At 33.6% G+C, this 22,745-nt stretch overlaps 1 protein-coding gene across 1 annotated transcript; it reads right to left on the minus strand.

Moving 5' to 3' along the window:
- LOC143248840 (glutamate receptor ionotropic, delta-1-like) lies at window positions 1-21,893 on the minus strand. Its single transcript, XM_076497673.1, has 12 exons — window positions 21,800-21,893; window positions 17,981-18,151; window positions 17,580-17,791; window positions 15,902-16,051; window positions 13,765-13,935; window positions 11,870-11,976; window positions 8,854-8,944; window positions 8,082-8,240; window positions 6,095-6,233; window positions 4,552-4,781; window positions 1,044-1,303; window positions 1-649 (listed from the first exon to the last, which is right to left on the minus strand). Exons 1-12 carry the CDS (start codon window positions 21,870-21,872, stop codon window positions 427-429), a joined length of 1,986 nt encoding a protein of 661 aa, XP_076353788.1. The 5' UTR covers window positions 21,873-21,893; the 3' UTR covers window positions 1-426.
- Between the last annotated feature and the right edge of the window lie 852 nt (window positions 21,894-22,745).

Raw genomic sequence — 22,745 nt, forward strand, 5'->3', positions numbered from 1 at the left:
GGATGAATGTATAGAATTCATTTTACAAAACAACTTCTGCGCATTTTATTTTCTGTTGATGAATTTCCAGTGTACAAGTTCAACCATTACCAACGATAGTAACAAAAATTTTAGTATAAAACTGATGGAGCATAGGGGTGGGAAAATATCAGATGGAAAGGAAGGGCAATATGAATTACTCGTTCCTGTATCCGATTACTCATACATTGTTATCATGAGAAAGATGTATATAAATATCTTCGTGTGAAAACGCTCTTAAAGGAACAGTTACTAGCTGATAAATTCCTCTATGATTCTCATGCTCATAAATATTTTGAAATCCAGTTTGATATATATTTCAATTCAGAATGTATTAATAACTATAATATTAAAATTTTTATCACTGAGCGTACGTGTGGATCTCATTTAGCAACACTTCCGTGATTTTTATTTTCTACTCATAAATTTCCAGTACACAAGTTCAGCCCCTAGCAACACTATTGAGAGTGAGTGACCAATTATAAGACAGTAAAATGCACTTAGTAAGTCGTCTAGTTCCAGTGAACGTACTGTATCATCTGATGTATGGATCGTGACATTCCTACGGAGATTTTCTTTCACTTCTTCAGTCCACTTTTGTATAAGTCCACTTTCAATAATACGGACAATTCTGTATAAATAATCGTTAGTAAAATTTTAATTTTAACATATATTTAAACGTATAACAAACAAACTAGAGAGATAGGACTAACTTGTTGTTTAGATTAATTTTAATCATGAAGTATTTCAAATAACTGTATAGAAACTGATCAACAACTCTGTACAAACTAGATATTTGACATTAATGCATTTCGTATTCAAGCAATAAATGGATAAGTGGCTTAACATCAGTGGGTGATTACGTGATTACTTAGATTTGGAAATAAATATAAATTTGTAAAAAGCCTAGTTATTTCCCGAATTTTTCAGAAACTGTTAAAACAACGAAAATGATTACTGAATATGTGATAGTGTCAATATGAAAATCAGGATACCTAGTATATCTATGGTATTTCAAAACTTACAGTTTGTTAAACGACTTCTTATAAGGACATCCTTTCTGTAAGGGAATTGCTAAAGCGGCAGTTTCCAAAGAATCTTTAGCAAAGTGAAACCTTTCTTCTCCCATGTTTATAGTTAGAAATTGCGTCCAGTGATAAGCGCTGATATAGGCGTAATTACTTTTCAATGCTCTCAATAACCCTAAATCATCGTTTTCTACAACATTGCTGAAATCACTTCGAGCTGGTTTGCCTAAAACACCATAAACTGGATCGTTTGAATCCTGTAAATTATAATTAAAATATAATTAAACATTTTATACTTTGGAGCTATTTTAACTAATTCTTCTAAACTTTATAAAATAATGCAGAAATAAGTGTTAAAACATGTCTTGTGAACAATAAAAGTGATTTTACGAAAAAAAAATCTAAATCTGCTTCGTATTGCGAGTTTCATTTACACCCGAATACTTGGGTGTATTGATAATCATATACCCAGGAGGATCAGCTGCAAAAAGACCTCTTCTTCCAACCCTAACTTCAATTCTCAGCTACTACTATGTTGAAGTTGTAGTGCTTGAAGGCTAGAGTAACCCACACTTACTCCAGGCCTTTTAAGGGCAACGTCCATATATTGTCTGCAGTCCTTATATTTCTTTTCTTTTAAATATAATTATATAAAATATTTGTAAACTATGTATATAATACTAAATTTAAAAGTCTAGTGTTTGGTGACTAGCTTAATTTCTATTTCTTAAATATGTTTTTATAGGAGAGAGGTGCTTAGGACTATGTTCATCATGTACGTGGTACCTATCGAGGTCGCACAATAAATCATTATTATGCCAATTTTTAGTAAAATAATTTAGAGCATTATGCAAGAGTCTATCGGATACTGTCACTAAGTTTGCATACTTGCGTATAAATATTGATGAAGTGCTTCGCGGTACTTTATATGCTGAGGTTATGATTGAATTTTGTTTTCTCTGCAGTTTATGTAGTTGTTTTTATGATATGTTTATCCAGAATGAATATGCGTATTCTATAATTGGTCTAATGTATGTTTTGTAGATATTTATTATGTTATCTGGAGAAGTGCCTTGATTTTTATCCGATAGGCTTCTTGCATAATTTGCTCTTTTCCAGATTCTAGTCAGTATATTTTTAGTATGCTGTACCGCGTAAATTTAGTATCGTTGGTTAAACCTAAACTTTTTGCCGAGGTAGCAGTTTGTAAAAGTGATCCGCTCGTGTTTTACTTCTGTGGATCTTTCTTCGGGTGAATAGTATTACTTCGTTTCTCTGTCTTTTTAGTTTTATTTTATATTTCTCACAGTATGCCTCTAAATTATTCAGAAATGGTTGGATATTTGTTGCTGCTATTGAAAGAGTGGGGGCGCTTTTCCAGAACGCTACATCGTCAGCGAATTGTAATACAAAATCTAAGTTTAAGTTCGACAGTGCCAAATTACTCACGTACGTGATAAACAATACAGGGCTAACTACCCCTCCTTATGGGTCACCTGTCTCAAGTGAAAAAGACTCTGAGTAAGCTCTATTTACATCAACTTTACATGTTCTATTGTCAAGAAAGTTAGATAGCCAGCAAATAGTTCCCTGGGGCATGTCCATTTCCGTTAAGCAGTATCGTAATCCGTGGTGCCAGACGGTGTCGAATGGTTTCTCAATGTCGAGTAAACAAGTGCATTCGTTCTTGTTACTGTTTGTTTCCGTTAATCTGATTAGGTGGTCTTTAGTTTATATTTCCTAAACCCGTTTTGAATTTCGGGTAATTTTGAGTTTGCTTCTAAATATATTAATAGTCAGTTACTAATTATTCTTTCTAATATTTTTCCTATGCTGCTGGTTAGACTAATTGGGCTGTAATTGTTTGGTTTATTTGCTGGCTTTCCTTCTTTCTGGAACATTAATATTATTGCTTCCTTCCAAGAAACAGGGATATGTCCAGCCTAAGTGGTAAGTTAAATAAAGCTGTTAGGTGTTCATATAATTATTGAGTACCGTATTTTAAGAGATGTGAAATTTAAAATTGCTTGTTTTTGAAATTCACGCAAAGCCACTCAAGAGCTATCTGGGTTAGCCGTTACAAATTTAGCAGTGTAAGGCTAGAGGGAAGACAACTAGTCATTACCACCTTCCGCCAATTCTTGGGCTACTCTTTTACCAATGAATAATAGAATTGACTGTACCATTATAACAGTCCCACGGTTGAAGAGCTAGCATGTTTAGTGTAACGGCGATTCGAACCCGCGACCCTCAGATTTGGCAGTGGATGATGATGACTTTCCACTAGTCTTACAGTGCTAAATTAGGGACGGCTAACGCAGATAGCCCTCGTGTAGCTTTGCGTGAAATAACAAAAACAAACAATCAGGATAAACATGAAGGTATATTTGTTTTATACGCTATTCTTTCACCTTATTTTTCTGCCAATAAATATTACTCTCCAGTTTTTATGAGCTCTTTAATAGCGACTAACGTTCAATTTCGTTTGTATTTACATTTTTATAGCTACAAGCATACAATCAATCTCTTGTCTTATCTATATATGTTTGCAATCAATCGTGTTCTCACAGTTTTCTTTGTCTGTGGCGAGTAATAGAGGTAAAGATTCTGCACTTATTTGTACAACAGAAATACAACATATCAGTTTGGTTTTACTATATTATACAACAATAAATACATTATATTGTAACTCCAATTTTCGAGAAATTTTAATAATGAACATTCCATTTTCGTGTGTTTTTCTGTACCGAGTAATAGCAACGAAAACGAGCCCTCTTTAGTCCTTTTGTAGTTAACAGTGACATTGAACATACCGTCGTTCATTTGTAATTCTGTGCTATGCAATAATAATGAATACGACATTTTAACTTGTTTGTTTTTAATTATTTATAATAGTAATGAACAAGTCATCCCAGTCATGCTGATAAGAATACGGACATTAATGATTCAATATTGTAATTTTGTGGAATATAACCTCTTATGCCTAGTTTTCATAAGTTAATGACTGCGATGTTTTATTTATTTAATTTCGCATTTACAAGCTAATAGAATCAAAAGTGTCATCAAAACTATTCGACGTTATTTATTTAAGCGTTACGAGTAGAGCAATGTGTAAGTTTCAATAGCGCTAAAAACAAAAACTACAATGATTTTTAAAGGTACTTTAGCCTTATAGTGCACGCGTGTTTATAAATAAACGTTTAAAACAGCAAAAATCAATTGTTTACTATTTTCAGAGGAACTAGCAACACCTGTGGTACAATTTTTCAGATGAAATAAAATTTCACTCGAAACATTAAAACCAAAGAAATTTTCCTCGTGTAACAGCATCAACATTCATCCTATATATATCGTCAATAAATAATGTGATAACAACACGTAAAAGATGTTTGAAAAGCTCTAAACATTTCTTACTACTTCTCAGTAACTAATTATAAGTATCGCTAAGTTGACCAACAGATGGCAGTGTATCCAATGATTAATAAAAATAGTTCACGATTGTTACCATAAGTCTCTGCTGCAGGAATGCACCTTTAAGGACACCACACGAGTATTGTCCTTTTTGAATTTCCGTCTTCAGGGTATACACGGTGTCGATGGGTTGCTCTTTCGTAAAAATAGTCATGTGTGACATCAACGTACCACCGTATGAGGCAGAAAATATTACAGCAAAAAACCACCAGATGGCTAGGAAAAGTCTTACACTGTAGCTGTTGTATAAGGATATCTTACCACCTAAGACAAATCAAATTAGAAAATATATAAATAATTAATGGTCTGAAAAATAAAAATAAATAGGTGTTAACTATTGCAATTTTTGAACGTAAGTAAACATACCTGACATAAAATGACACTCCACTACTTGTCTTTTCAACCTAACCTTTGCATTGAAGTTTTCATTCTTACTAGTGAATATGATGGAGAGCTGTTGCCCGAAACGTTGTTCTCTTGTTTTATTAACAAAATATGGAGAGCTGTTGCCCGAAACGTTGTTCTCTTGTTTTATTAACAATATTATTTCAATTTTGCGAAATTTTCACCACAACTTTGTATTCTATTTTGCAATCTGTTATTTCCTTGCCTCCGCAATTGTTTTATAATTGGAACTATATTATATTATATTATGTTATGTTATTTTATTTTATGTTATTTGATAACATGTTTTGATCCATACTAATATTTTTTACGTTAAAATTCCATTTATATTTTTCTTTTTTATAATAGATTTCCTTACATTTCTACTGAAAACAAAGGATCTTATATCACCTGAAGTCGAGATGAAAAGAAAAAAATTTTACACTTGCTATGGCCTTCGTATTATTACATATTAACGCGGTATTGATACTGTTATTTTTACATACTGGTATTATTACATACTAACGCGGTATTGATACTGTTATTTTTACATACTGGTTTATTACATACTAACGCGGTATTGATGCTTGTATTATTACGCACTAACACAGTATTGATATTGGTATTTTTACATCTGAGAGTAATTTTATACTACATATTGGATTAATGTCCAAGCAAGAAATACAGCCATCTTTAATTTACAACTCCAGACCTGGGCTTAACCATCGAGCAGCGATAGCCGTCTAAGCGGTTAATTAAAACCCAATAGCGCTGCTTTCGTTAAATTATAATATATTCAGCAGCATATCACAACTCGAACCTTAGACACTCTGAGCCAGAGCTCAATGTGACAACTACCAGACCACGTCCAGCTCTGCGTCAAAACATCAAGTTCTGTTTGTTTTTTGCAGGACATTAAAAATAACAACAAAAAATATACCAAACAAGAACATATATGTCTGACTTGAACTGTATTTGCTTGCTTTATTGTAAATGCCACCAAATCATATCCTTAGAAATCTTATAAAAATCAAATAAGCATTTCATCAGTTATTTCTGTCTCTGCATTGAAAATGAATTATTCATCACTGATGAATAGTCATGATTTACTGAAGTTAGGGTGTTTTAAATGAAGCAATAATTGGTGTGAAAAATTTAAAGATTTTATTCATGATAGTACAGACCTCGCTTACCTTGAGAAACAAGACACCCCATCACATACCATAATGTATTTGCCCATTGGGTAGATCTGATCTGAGTATTCATTATAATAGAAGTGAAAGTAATAACCGATGTCGCCATAAACACAGATAGAAAAACACCCAGCCAAACCTGCAAATAAAACGCTAATCAAATGTGAATATAATAATAAACTATGCACAATCAAACTCGAACAGTATCATTAAATAAGTTCAGATTTGTGAAGCTAATCAGATGGAGGAAATAATATAACAGCATATGTGTAGATGTTTAATGGTTTAGTGTTATTTATTACCGCTATCCAAACGCATGTGATACGTCAGAAGTTACTACAAAATGTACGTATTATGTGTTCTTTGAAAGTAACATAACCCAAGTACCCATGTTTATTACCTTAACAGTGCAATTGTCCCTTAAAATATACATTCTGATAACCTTCACGAAGGGGATAAAAGTCACTTCTTAACACAGTTTAGGTTCTCTGCCATAAAAGTCAATAACGAGGATTATTCACTCCAGAGAATTACTGTATTACTCATTGTCTGTAATTACAGACAGCGATTAGGGTTAACTCCTTTTTTATTATTACAGCGTATCAGGAACTTGAACTAATATTCTGAGTAAATTCCAACAGATTTTTTGAGAATTTTATACTACGCAGTGTTAAAGAACAATGAGTTAGATATCAGCTATTTGTAATTGGCCTTTCTTCTATTATTCATTTATTGTAGTATCTCCATGTTATGCGATTTCCAAATAATTAAAAAAAAAAATGATTGAAACAAACTTAGGACTACACAGCAAAAAGGTGTGTAAATTACATTTGTTTTACTGAATATTGGAGTAGTTATTTGTTTGTTTAATTGAAGGTAAACACAAAACTGCATAATGGGCAGACCTGTGCGCTGCCAACCATGGGTATCGAAATCCCGTTTCTAGCTTTGTAAGTCCACAGACATGACGCTGTGCAACTAGTGAAGAGGAAAGCATTCGAGTAGTTAAGATCAAATGGAGTTATAACAAACATTCAAATTATGTGCAACAGTGAAAACTAGAATCCTCTAAATAACTAGATAATACAAGCATAAAAGTTGGATGAAATTTATGTATTATTTCAGGCATTTTAAAAGAAGTACTCACATGGTGGTTCACTGATTTATAATTTTATATATCTGAAATCCTCCATTTTGTGGTGTTGCATAATAGTATTAAGTATTTTTCTTCAATACCTCATCATCCTAATTTCATTCAAATTCAAATATGTTCTGACTTTTACCCAAGGTTATCTGAAAGTCCATGATATCAAAATATGTTAACCGAATGATGTTCCGAGTGTCATGGTGAAGGTTTTTAATCAGCATATTTTCCATTGCTTAAACAGTGAAAATTCATATTAAAATGGTTTTAATATGATTTAAGAACAACGATGCCATTGTAATTGAATGTCCTGTCCAGATCTTTGTACAAGTTAATTTTCCAGTCTTCATCGTCTGGCTAAAATTTGAAAATAATAATATAAAGGGCTCGGAATATCTTTCCCAGAACCTACTTTTTAAGATTATAGAACATTCTCAAAATTATCTTGAACATTTTATACTGTAAACCACTACACAGCTTACCAGTCTTCGCCAACTGGTTTAGCTTACAAAGTAACAACGGTTATTTCTTGTGCCTTATACCTGTTAAAACATTCTTGAAAAGATGCCTCGCAGAATCAAAGAAGATTTTACACTGTTAGAACACAATGACTAGGCCTGCACTTTGTCTTTAAGACCAGACACCTTTGACAGCTATAAAATATAAATGATTAAGCTAACCTATATTTAAGAATTAATTATTTGTATTTATTTCTATCGTAACTGAAAATTGGGTAGTATAGGACAAAACAGTATGAATAATTCAGCCAGTCGACCATTATAATATATTTAAAATTTATTCTCTTACTTTGACACATAACGTGAAGTCTAATATGCAACTCACCTGCCAACTAAAAGGTTTGATGATGGCTAAAGCTCTATCTTTGACTTTAGGAGCACTGGTGACGAAACGCACAGAATCGTAAACATATGGTAAGGTAAAATCAACTGCCTCTTGTCTTTCTTCTGTCACAACTATTGAGTCAATAGCGATATCTGCTTCCTATAGAAAGTTCAGCATGAAAAATAATATTTGATTCTATAAGAACGTTTTTCCAAACACTTAGCAGTATTTAAGCTGACACTCACAGCATCAACAGTTTAAATGGCATATAAACAAAATCCAAACACCATTTTTAAAATTTAAAATAGCATTAATACAGACTCATAAAGAAGTTCGACTTCAAGTAATAGCAATTCATATCAAAATTTATGCTCAATAGGCTTTCACTCTTTTTGAGCATTATATTACTCAGTTTGAATTACCAGGAGATTATGAATATTTAAAGTATTGTTTCTTACCTTTGCTCTCTAATGTTTTTATATCTCATTTGCATTATAATTTTATCAGCAAAATAAGAGCGAACTTTTACTTGTTTTACTGAACCAATAAAGTACCGCTTCTAGTGTTATCTTCCAGCTACTAAAGTCTCTTAACGTTATATTATACCGACAATACCAATCCAATATTGTTGACTTACCTTACTGATAACCATACCATACTATTGTTCATTTATATTCCTCTTAACAATACCGATCAAACTTCTCCTAGGTTACTGTTCGTTGATTTTCCAAGTGACCAAGCCAACTATGTATATCCCGTATTGTTGACTTACCTTCCTGTGAACCATACCAATCATTCCAGTCCAAGATTTATTTGATAGTTTTGCTCCCCACTCATTATCTTTTGGCGACTTGATGATATATCTGAAAAAATCTCCTAATTATGTTATCAAAATATATTTTTTTAGAATACGATGAATGACAAATATAGTTTATTTATTAATGATATCATATAGTTTCTGAGTTGTGACAGATGTATTTTAAATATTCTTACATATCGTAAAAATAACTTATTTATTTATTGAAAATTTCATTTAAAAGTGTTCGAAAACAATACAGAATAGCCACACCAGCTTAATAAAAGCAATGAGTATAGTAAGGTTCTGTACTGAACATACTTTCAGATTATGTTCAGAACTTTAATCATTGTATTAGTTTTTGTCACAAAATATTCACTTGATTTGTTGCGCCTTTTGTGTATGTTCTCAGTTTAACGCTACATAAACCAACAGTAATCTCCCATCATCGTAGGATTCAATCGTCATTGATATTGCTGTTTCATTGTAGAAATATCTTGGGGAAGCGCTCACTATGCTGCTCATTCACTACACCTAGACCATCTGAAAGAAAATATAAACGGGAGTGTAACAAGTGCGTCTTTAGTGATATCATAGACTCCATTTCTTGTAGTTACCGACCATATAATCAAATATCACAGCATATTTTTCATCTCTATGATTTACAAAAAATAATTCTCTGACCGAGTACTGTTACGAATTTATCATCCTTCAGCACTTCTCACATCTGTGGCCCAACAAAGATAATTACTTCTAATTTTACTTCACTCAGTTTTGGAAACTTGTCAGACAGATAACTGAAACCATCACTATATTTACCTTATCTTTTTTTTTTTTTAATTCTCACGAATCCCTGTTTAATGTTGAGTTGGGGCAGAAACACATTTTGAGGATTCGCTAAATGTTGAATCCCGATATTCTGTTTCTTTGGTATACAATTCTGTCTCGCAGGTCATTCCTTCTTTTTGTAATGATTTTTATCATCTCGGCTCTCTCAAAAACACAAAGAGCAACAATATTTAGTATATGCATTTAGCTGTTCTAGCAGGAATGCAATAGCTTTTAGATCACTACACATGTTCCACCTATGGTGATCATATTTGATGGCCTCAAATACAATTTGCATGCTTTAATAAGTTTCTTTCAGAAGAAACAGGAATCGAGGGCTTAATGTTCCAACGTGCAAGACCTAAACGAATCAATAAAAAGTCTCTATTCTTGAGGATGGTGTTCAGTATGTAATTCTTCCATTAGTGCATCGACACTGGAACAGAAACACAATGTATTTTTCATGCTATAGTGAGAAGCAAGACTTTGACTGCGACTTGGGAATATTTAAATAACTGTTCTTAGGGATATTAAAGTCTATTGTTGTAAACGAAATTTAGAAAGTTTTCCATGTTGGTTTGATGGAGATAAAAACTAATTATCAGAAATTATTAGCTCTGCTTATAAGATCACGTGAGGCACTTAGGGTGCCACAGGAATCAAAGTATTACATGAAGATAATTCATTGTCTTCTTCGCAAAATAACTCTTGGGTTTCCCACTACGCTGGTGGCACAAGCAGATCATGCCCATGAGGTACCGGTTTCATTGCAAATACAAAAGTTGAATATTTAATGTTTTTTTTTCAGTTTTGCCTGATTATTCAGAAACCTCAGTGGTGAAAAAATAACATTCAATTATATAATATTTCGGGTCACACCAAATCATGGGAACTGAGAATGTCATATTTTTTATTCAGCCATACTGTCAAGCCAGGTGTGCAAACTGTACAACACACGTGTAAAGCCCAAAATTGTGGTAGTATAATATGAAACTATAATATTTTTTTTCATAATGTAGCAAAAATTGCTTGGTTATTTAGTGCAATTTCGGAAGCTGGCATTTCAAATAATTTTCAAAAAGAAGTTTTTTTTATAGAACTAGAGTTTAAAAGATTAAAAAAAGTTTTGCAGAATTTTATTATATTTTATCATCGGACTTTGTTTTGACTGCGTAGGGAGAGAAGCAAAGTGACCAATTGAGTGAGTGAGAGACTTCTTACTTCGCTCCTTTTATGCTCATTCGCTAAACTTCTCTAATGTTTTAGGAAACTAAGTAGCTGAGGGTCTCATGATTTTCTGGTGGAGCAGATGACTATAGGAATGAAGCGAAAGTGGCGCAATTCGCTACAAATAACACATGAACAATATATTTAGAATTTTATTCCAGTACAATACATTTAATATTTGAAGCTATCAAAAATTTATGTCTTTTACCCATAAAACTGTCCAAATAAACTTAGTTTAACAGCATAAATCTATTGTAACGAGTTGATTGCGTGGTGTTTTATATAGTGCTGACAAAATGTTCAGATATTACAGTAACTCAAAACCTAGCATTATCGAGATACCCCAGATCAAATCGGCCCGGCATGGCTAAGTGGTTAAGGCACTCGATTCTTAATCTGATGATCGCGGGTCGCATAAGTAACCAATTGTCTAGCTTTGTGCTTAACTACAAACAAAGACCTTACTGCTATAAAACTATAAAGCAGCTTGGCATTAAATTGCTTCACAAACGTGTTTAATCGTCATACACGTTAAATAAAGTTGGATCACCAAAAACAAGACATTTTATGAAAAACTACTTCTCAAATAGGAAAGAAATTTCTAAACCTATTCTGGTGGATTGTTTTGGTTATAGTTTAAAACCTTAGTGCTCAGTATTTCAGTGTACAGAACAAGGTTGTTCATGACCTAGTTGTCAGGATCTCAACGGTAAAAAACAAGACTGTTCATAACCTAGTTTTCAGGACCTCAGCGGTAAATAAACAAGGTTGTTCATAACGTAGTTGTCAGGACCTCAACGGTATATAAGCAAGGTTGTTCGTAACCAAGTTGTCAGAATATAAAACAAGGATTATATTTTATTACACTAGTTTTGAACGATACATTTATGTTTATAAATGTTTGGAATATTTGTTTTCTAAATGAAAGATATTTCACCTGAAGTTCAACTTCTTAGCAAGGGTATCTAAAAGTCCAACCTCCAGTCCATATTTAGGTGTTAATGATCCATTCGATTGAACCTCCAGTAAAAAGGATGGGAAGAACTAAAGAATGAAAGTCAGATACATCATGAGTTGTATCTTATGAAATGTTTCACTTTGTTTTATTTTGTAAAGTGTAATAAGCTAATTACTATTATTATTTTTTTAATTTCACCTTGCTTTACTGGTTATTTGTCATTTAACATTATATATTACTGATAACAGGCCCAACATGGCCAGGTAGGTTAAGTCGTTAGACTGGTAAAATGAGGGTCTCGGGTTCGAAACTTCGTCGCAACAAACATGCTCGCCCTTTCAGCCGTGGGGGCGTTATAGTGTGCGATCAATCCCACTATTCGTTGGTAAAAGAGTAGCAGAAGAGTTGGCGGTAAGTGGTGATGACTAGCTGCCTTCCCTCTAGTCTTACACTGCTAAATTAGGGACGGCTAGCGCAGATAGCCCTCATGTAGCTTTGCGCGAAATTAAAAAACAAACAATACTGATAACATGGATCCGCGATGGTTTTCTTTGTATTGAAAGTTTTACTGTTTTACAATAATTCTTTTCTGTTGAATCAGAAAATGATATCCATTTTTATCCATCAATTACAGCTTTTTCAAAAAAGGGCATATGTACTTTTACATAATTGGATAATTTTTGTTGAAATCGGATCACACTTTGTTATATTTAAAATTTTAACACTAGATAAAGATGCATATTCATTGGACACAAACGTTCTCTCTTTCCCTTTCTTCAATTTGTTTTTATTTTTTGTTAACAAACACGATAATAAATAATGATGGTTGTGGTAATCGAAATAATAACTTGATCTAAATAAGAGTTTTTGTTTTACCAATCAGTACAAAAATTCTTACATGATAGAGAAAAACTAACATTATTTTCAAAATATACATAGCTGAATTATAGCAAATCAGTTATTAAAAAGCAAGACAACTTTTATAAAGTTTGAATTCCCAAGCCTATGTTCTATTTACTGAACTTCTTGTTTGTGTTACACAAATGTTATTCACAGTTATCACAGGAGTACAAACATTCATAATCATATAATGATCTCAGTTTAACTGTTTGTTTGTTTTGTTGTTGAAAGCTATACGAGGGCTATCTTCGCTAGTCGTCCCTAATTTTGTAGTGTAAGAATAGAAGGAAGACAACTAGTCATCACCACCCATCGCCAACTCTTGGGCTACTCTTTTACCAACGAATAGTGGGATTAACCGTAACATTATAACGCCCCGACGGCTGAAAGGGTGACATGTTTGGTGTGACGGGGATTCAAACCCACGACCCTCAAATTACGAGTCGAGCGCCTTAACCAACTAGCCATGCTGGGCTGTTTTAACTGTTAGTAATAGAGACTTATCTCTTCCTCCATTGGTACAGCGGTAAATCTACGGATTTACAATGGTAAAATCAGGGGTTCGATTTCCCTCGGTGGACTCAGCAGGTAGCTACTTATCTCTCACTATAAGCAACAACCATGCTTTTCAAACCATCGTCTGGTTCTCAATTTTAAGCCCCAGGGGCACAGCGGCATGTCTATTCACTTACAACGCTATAAACCAGGTTTCGACACCTGTGGCGGGCAGAGTACAGGTAGACTTTCTTTGTGCTTAATTACAAACAATCCAAACTCAATTTTATTTTCATAACAATACAGTGAGACATATTACAGCTTAATGAGTAAGTTTGAAGATGTTCTTATAACGTAAACCTTAACTCAGACTTTAAATGAGTAAATCCGAGAAATTCTTCATTTGAAACATATATAAAAATTAAGAACGCTAGGTGTAAACAAGTACTTTACATTTATTATTACAGAACAACACTTACATTAACGATGGAAACCACCAGAAATTCTTGTTTAAAATCACTTAAATTCTTGTCTTCTAGAAATGGCGACAACATAGAACTGAAGCTCTTCTCTGGAGTCCAGTTTTCTATTAGATCTAATTCGGTACATTGGTAGTTTGTTTTGGGAACTCCATATATATTGTACTTTAGCTGAAAAAAAGGTTTTGAGATATTTTCAGTTAACAGACATATTTAACGCACCTAAGAAATTAACTTTCTTATATTTTAAGATGTGGATTGCGATCTTATGATTAGCTTGTCGAACTGTAGCTTCCGAATTCCATTACCCTGTCAAGAAATATATATGGATTGTGTCTGAAGATTGTGGTTGCGATATAAAAGATATGGTCAAATTCAACTATTTGGTCTGACAGGAGCAGTTTAAGTGTTTCTGTAGGTAGTTTTGGCTTGCTGCTCTCCATCTAGTCAAAATTAGGGATGACCGGTATCAGTAATCATTATATTACTTTCCTCGAAATTAAACAAACAGTCTATATCTTAGCGTCACTGTTTTACATCTGTACGGGTCAGAGGTGAGAAGCTATGAGACCCATTTGATCTTTACCGTATAAACATTATTTACGCGTATTATTCACAGTTTCAGTTAAAATATTAACTCATTTCCTTTTACAAAAGTGCAGTGTACGATACTACCATCACTGTTTATTTATATATACATTTAGCTGATCATCGAAGCAATTTATTTTTCAGATTAGTAAATAAGTAAGCAGCTAATTAGACTACAAAGGATAGTAGACACTTTCAATCCGAATGACACCTTATGCGTATGAGGACTAAACGATCAGGTCAGAAAGTTCAAAGGCTCAGCTATGGTTATCCTTAAGCCTAAACTACAGACCTGAGAGTTTGCAGACAATCAACAGCACTCACTGGTACAAGAACTTTGTCCATTTCTTTAAACAGCACTTCCGTTTTTATAACACATGAGTAGTTAAAGCTACGGAGTGTTTTAGTGCTGACTCGTTTCGAACATTGGATACTTCGGTACAGAGACAACCGTACTAACCACTATGTCATAAAAGCTTACTTTCAATGGCAGTAATAAAGCATAACGTATGTGATGGTAAGTTTCTAATATTTTCATTCAAGGGTGGATTATTAAACGAATATTTGTTATATAAAAATATACTAATTCACTTTCTGGGATTGTTATTTAGGTGTTACGAACTAGAACAATTTTCAAATAACTTATTTCATAATATTTCGATTTACAACTTGATTTTAACAAAGGTAAACAATAACAACTTTTTTTATAAATAAAATTTATATTTTATGTGTCTGAGTAGTACTTCATGCTATACATACCTATAAGTCATATAGATATGTTACAAATTCAATCTACTGTCCAACCTTATATTTACCTTTATATAGGTTATTAGCAATAGTGGTGTATAAATGAAAAACGTAATGCCATATTTACTTATTCTACCAAAGTTGGAGAGTGACACTCAAATGGATCAGTCAACCGAAATCCAATAATTATTTTCAACAAAGATTTTAGCCAAAGTTTGTGATTAGATCGAAGGTTAGGATCTCAAGCAGTTAATTAATTATGGAGAGAGTGTATCAATATGACATTTTTTTGCAGTTTACAGTGAATTTGGAATATCTCTATTGGTTGTTCAGCAGTACATATGGGCGCATTTTAGTGAAAACGTCCAACTAAGACTTTAATTGGGTAGGAAAACTTTTTTCCAATCAGATAATACATTATCAGCTTGGTAGTTAAGCCTACAACCAAGGAAAAACAAAGGCTGTAATTATTCTTTAAAACGATAGTGGTTGATATTATTTAATGAAATTTGTGTTTTATTTATCAGCATATTGCTTTAGTTAAAGTAGTCTTATAGAAAATTATTTCTTCATAATATCTGTTACTGAATCAATGTAAATGAAATATTTTAGAAATAACACGAGTTCCTTAGCTTCTAGATTCAAGATATTGTATAGTGAACACCAAATACATGCCAATTTCAAGTAAAAAAAAATTATGGTTGTAGAATCATTTGCCCTAAAATTAGAATTTTATAATTCGTAGTTAACAAAAATGATAAAACCACATATATATACATAGACATCTAAGTTTTATACTCACTTGAATGTCTTTCTTGTCTCTTTGTATTATGGTCATTAAACACAAACACGGGATATTCAAATCAGTTAGAGGAAATGTTTCTGTTTGGTTGTAGTTCAACATAAGTAGGACCCAGCGTAAGTTTTGAAAACATGGTATATTGAATAACGACTGGAAATAAAGTTGGAAAGCCATTATCAATAAATCTTTGGAAAGTTTATTGAAATCGTAATAATAGAAAGCATTTCTGAAGCAGTCATTAAACTATTTCTGTAAATCTATCGAGTCATCTGAACTCAGATGAAACATCCGCACTTGAAGGTTTAAAATATATGAACTGTTTGGAGCTCAACATTATGTCGGAGTGGTACTCAACATTCAAATATTCATTTCAGCATTATTAAGTTTATAAAACAATTACGTCTCATAAGTTCTATGTCTTATGGTCTTTATTTCTTTTTGTTTTCTTTTATTGGAAATATATTTTATGGTAAATTATTTTCAGTCATTTTTACTGAAATAATTTGAAAGGTTTTGGCACTATGCCTATCGGTGCATCATTTGGAAACAACATTATAAAGTTTAAGGTGCATAAAAACATGCTGATAATTAGTAAGAACAAATATCAGATGTAAGTATTAACCCTTCTACGTTTGCTGAAGGAGCTGAACTTTGACGGAATAGATAGAAATAACGCTTTTGATAAGTTATCAATGTATACAGAAATTTACATGGTGTTTATCATAGGATAAAATACTTAAATTTTGTTTACCAATTATTTATTTTTACTTACCAATTAGTGGTTTTAAAGAAAATTTTATTCTTCAATGGTTTTTTTTTTCAATTATTGAAATTCAATCCTTGAGGGTGAATCATCAGATTAAAATGTCAAAAGTCCTTCCAAATCAGAATATCAAAGTCTCTATCTATAGCTATTAGTTAGTTTAAAGCGGTCATTATAATCTAATAATCAGTTTCTGCCTGATAAAGAAACCACAGCTCCATAAAAAAGAAAATATTTTGTACTTGATTCTGATGGAACAACTGATGTTTATTACTTACTTCAAGACCCGGCATGGCCAAATGGTTAAGGAACCAGACTCGTAATCTGAGGGTCGAGAGTTCGAATCCCCGTTACACCAAACATGCTCGCCCTTTCACCCGTGTGAGCGTCATAATGTAACGAACGGTCAATCCCACTATTCGTTGGTAAAAGAGTAGCCCAAGAGTTGGCGGTGTATGGTGATGACTAGTTGCCCTCCCTCTAGTCTCACACAGCTAAATTAGGGACGGCCAGCATAGATAGCTTGTATATCTTTGCGTGAAATTCAAAACAAACCAAACTTACTTCAATTAATATATATTATGCTAACTTAATTGAGACTACATAATATAGGTGACTAAAATTATGTAAACACGTTAAAACTGAAATATTTTACTTTCTGTTTACCACTTATTGTTTTACAGATTGACTACACTGCTTATTTTACACTAATTCTTAATTAATGATAATTGATTAGTCGCATTAGTGAATTAAACCTTATATACTACTTAGTGTTTCCCACCCCCACCCAGTTATGCTGGTAAGTATGAGAGGTTATATAGCAGTGAAAATTAAACTTCGAAACCCGTATAGGCAGACCGTAAACAACTTCAAATCTATATTCAAAGTGCTTCCTCTTTAATTAAACACCCTGACCTGAAGCAAAGACTGTTCTTTGTTCGATTCCAGGAACAAGAACACAAAGGATTTGGATGACACGTATCCTGTTGGTCCCTCATACGGTAAGAGTTGGCTCCGTAACATGCTTTCAGTGAGATTAGGCACGTCTTCAGATGCATAAAGAGTAGTGGTAACACCAGTGTTGTGAAGACCAGATGTGACGGTATCGTAACCATTAGCTTCTGTATCTGTGTGGAAACAGATAAATAGAACAGAAGATTAGTACATCCAGTTACACATACACATAACTATTGAAGTATAACATTGTCAGTTCTAAAGAGCTGGTTCCATACCTAGCATGTATTTCATTAGCTAAACGTGTTTTGGTTTCTTAACGAAACACCAATCAATCTTGTGATATACACTTCACAACTTACTGATATTTCGTGGAAACAGTAAAGTCACGTGACGGATAAGAAGTAACTGAGCTAGGTTGACCACGAATTCAGCTAGAAACATTGAATTTTGGTATCTGGAATGGATATTTACTGTGGAGCTCTTGTAGGTGAAATGGTTATTTACTGTTGAAAGTCTTGGATGAGAAGATTCTATGCAAACAAAAAAAAAACACTTTTCATGATTACACGTAAATATAATAATAAATAACATCGATTTAAAAATACATGGAGAGATTTTTGACGTTAATGTTATGTTAATTTTAGTTTTATGAAATATAATTATAAACAGATTAAAAAACATTTAGTATACACGTTCTCAGTTTCTTGAGACAAGATAACTCAACTTGATTAGTATCATGTATTTACAATACTTCCATAGAAAATCAATACATGTTGAAGAAATGTTTAAATCTTTAGTGTGTGATGTTTAATACCAAAAATATACTACTTCCAGAAGGGAATATGAAAATAGCTTCGAATGCGATATAAAACACTAAACAAATCCTTCAATATTCTTAGTTTTACGTTTTCGATTTCCAAAGAAAAACAAAAATGAAATACGTTTCCAGGACTAATCATTCAAAATACATACACTGCTGGTTAAAATCTTAAGGCCAATAAACATAAAGAAAAAATATGCATTTTGCGTTGTTAGACTCAACCACTTATTTGAGTAGAGCTTCAAAAGATGAAATTAAGAAAAAGGAAAATAAAAATAAAAACTTTTTTAGCATTCAATAGGGAAAATGTAAACACTATGAAACTAGCCTAAATACTAGCTGGTCAAAAGTTTAAGACCATACTGAAACGAAGCGCTAATCGGTAAACACTTAACGAAATTTAGTCATTTGTGTTCAAGCCACATTCAAACTTCGCAGAATTGTCGAGCTGCAAAAGCAAAGTCTCTCTCAACGTACCATCGTTGGTGAGATTGGGCGTAGTAAACTGCTGTTGCAAATTTCTTAAAAGATCCTGAGGGATACGGAACGAGAATTTCAAGTAGTCGGCTCAAGAATATTTCGCCGGCGTTGAGCAGGAGGATTCGACGGGTTGTCCGACAAGACACTAGCCGATCGTTGAACCAGATTAAGGCCCTTACGGACGCAGAATGTAGCTCAAGAACAATAAGACGGCATCTACGAGAGAAAGACTTTAAAAGCCGTAAACGTCTTCAAAGCCCACGCCTTTGACGCCTTCCACACCACGAAACAGTTCGGTTAAACTTTGCTGAGAAACACCAAACATGGGACGTAGAAAAGTGGAAGAAGATTTTGTTCTCTGATGAGAAAAAATTTAACCTGGATGGTCCAAATGGCTTCCAACGTTACTGGCACGATAAGGATATCCCACCGGAGACATTTTCTACACGACATAGTGAAGAAGATTCCATGATCTGGGGTGCTTTCTCCTTCCATGAAACAATGGAGCTTCAGATTATACAGGGGCGTTAAACAATAGCTGGCTACATTGGCAAGTTGGTGAGAGCATCCTTAGTGACTGAAGGCCCTCGCTTTTGTGGATCTTTCAGGAAAACAACGCTGTAATGCCCGAAGGACAAAGAACTTTTTCATGGCGAATAACGCGATTTTTTTGGACCATTCACCATGTTCGCCCGAACTGAACCCCACTAAAAAGGTTTGGGGTTGATGGCAAGGGAAGTCTATATAAATGGACGTCATTTCCAAACAGTGCATGATCTTCGTGAAGCCGTCTTCACCACTTGGAATAACATTCCAGCCAGCCTTCTGCAAACGCTTATATCGACCATGCGAAAGCGAATGTTTGAAGTTATTCGCAATGACGGCCGTGCAACTCACTACTGAGACCTCTTGTTGGGCATTTCTTACCCTGTTTAGGACTTCTTTTTGGTATGGTCTTAAACTTTTGACCAGCTAGTATTTTGGCTAATTCATAGTATTAACATTTTCCCTATTAAATGCCAAAAAGGTTTCTATTTTTATTTTTTATTTTTTTATTTCTATCTTTCGAAGCTCTACTCAAATAAGTGGTTGAGTCTAACAACGCAAAATGCATATTTTCTCTTTATGTTCACTGGCCTTAAGAATTTGGCCAGCAGTGCATGTAATCTAACTCTTTACTGAAGGCTTTCAGTAAGCATTCACACACGTTATAATATGGCGTCGTTAAAGCTTTAAAACACAATAAACATTACATTAAGACTGAAACCCTAACATTCGTTTGAATAATTAATTATACATTCGATGCAAAGCACTGTACAGCCATTTTTGTGCCCAAGCAAGTTTCCAACTTGTATAGTTCTGCATAAATTATTGAATAATAGGCTTCATGTTTGAACTGCGCCCCCTACCAGCTGTACCCTGTGCAATTATACCTCTCGTTCTATTATAGCTATGGCTCTGGTTTGATGTATTGAATTCTAGGAAAAGGGTTAGTGTCAGTAAAACCTTTATTGTTTAATCTGATTTGGTTTGTTTTGAATTTCGCGCAAATCTACAGGAGGGCTATCTGCGCTAGCCGTCCCTAATTTAGCAGTGTAAGACTAGAGGGAAGGCATCTAGTTATCATCACTCACTGCCAACTCTTGGGCAACTCTTTTACTAACGAATAGTGGATTGATCTTCACATTATAACGCCCCCACGGCTGAAAGAGCGAGCATATTGGGTGGGACAGAGTTTCGAACCTGCGATCCTCAGATAACGAGTCGAGTGCCTTAACCCACCTGGCCATGTCGGGCCATATTGTTTGATCTATATGTAAATTATATATATGGGTCTGTTGGACTAAGGATTCTTTTACAGTAGGTGTCTGTGATTTGTTGGTTATAAATTCAAAGAAATGAATGAAGAGCAAGTACTCCTCTTTTTTTTTTAAATAATATATATATTTGAAATAAGTGAAACCTATTTCTTCACACTATCGTAGTTGCATCTTAAACACTCTTCAGTTATTTTCTTCTGACCAAAATTCCACTTAGGCCATTTGAATTACTTTAGAATTCAGTTGCCAAGTCGAACAACTTTTCTCTATTTCTCATCGCCATAGTGTTGGTGTATAATTCAATTACTTTGTCGTTGAGTTACCGCAAATGTAACCTGAACTTCAAAAAATCGTCTGCTTTTTTCTTGCCCCTAATAATCGTCATTCTTTTGACAAAAATAAACATAAGCGGTTCAATTACTTCAAAAACTCTATGACTAGATAACTTATTCTCCTTATATTTTTCAAAATTGTTAATCTGACTCTAACATAACAACCGTTAGGCCTATCACTCTCAAGACGGTTAACTTCATGTTTAACTTTTAACCGATCTTCTCTTTCATGTGACTTTACTTTTTCTCGTTTGTCTGGTCGCCGTTGTGTATATGTTTATCACTTAAGCATTCTAGAAATCTCGATGGCCTCGATATCAGTGGATTGCACATAACGTTCGATGTCTTCGACATCACTGAATTACAAACACAAAATAAATCAGTTAATAATACTACTTACACTAAACAGTCTTCATATGTGACAGTGGAACGTACATGAGCACTCAAATGTGTAATATTAGTTCCAGTGCAGGACTTAAATACTGAAAAATAGAATGGTCATTCTATATATTCGTACAGTTGAAGTTTTACGAACGATCAGAATACAAGTAAATCATAAATACTAATTTGTCTTTATGAAACAAATCAAACACAAATAATAGAAAGATTTACATAATCAAAAGTATAATTTGCAATTTTCAAAGTTTTACCTGAAAACACTTACTATGTGTACCAGATGTACGCGTATTATGCCAAACCTGAATTAATCAGAAAATATGAACTTACCCCGTGTTACTGAGTGGACACAACATACAAACGTAACCATTATCAGTAATCCTGGGATCATATATCCAGACATAACTTTGTCATATGTCCGCCTTTTCTGTCAAAGAATAAATGACACAAAAATAAACATCCAGCCTGTAAAGAACAACGTTATTGAGTTTCATGACTTAATCGGTGTCAATGACAGTATTAAACATGTAAGAAAACAGTATGTTCAAATTAGCCGTGACGTTACTTTGTTATAAAGACACGCCATGTACAACAACTAAGTGCATATCCTGTTTATTTGGTTTAAGTTAATCCTACAAATTAACTCATTTTCCACTAAAAGCACACAAGCCTAAACACGATGGAAACAACGAAGAGTAAGCACACGAATAGGCTACAAAGAAAAAAATTCATGTCATAAAATTAGTATTATGTTTAAATAGAAACCTGACATTCTTTGATGTACATCCGGAAAAAGTGCAACATCCTAAGGTTTTAAATAAGTTATTGCTTTTAACGTAAATATTGTGCACTGAAAACTAGTCAGTCTTCGCGTTTCTATACGAGCAAGGGTGGTGGCTACACGTGCCACTTTCAGTAGTGCCTCACTCAACTTAAAAATATTTTCAATGCGCCTGAAGAGAAATATTAAATATTGGATATTAGATTCAGTTATGGGTGTTAGCCAATAGAAACTGTGAGTGAATCACCTGCTGTTTCAGTCATAACGTCAAATCCCGAAATAAAGAGTTGACTTACGTGTTGTTCATTTTTATTAACAGAACCTGAAAATGTTGATTTTTTTTTTTTAATTTTGCGCAAAGCTACACGAGGGCTATATGCTCTAGCCGTCCCTAATTTTGCAATGTAAGATTAGGGGGAAGGCAGCTAGTCATTACCACCCACCGTCAACTTTTGGGCTACTCTTTTAACAACGAATAGTTGGACTGACCGTATA

Source organism: Tachypleus tridentatus, chromosome 4 (assembly GCF_004210375.1).
Source record: "Tachypleus tridentatus isolate NWPU-2018 chromosome 4, ASM421037v1, whole genome shotgun sequence".
Lineage (NCBI taxonomy): Eukaryota > Metazoa > Arthropoda > Merostomata > Xiphosura > Limulidae > Tachypleus > Tachypleus tridentatus.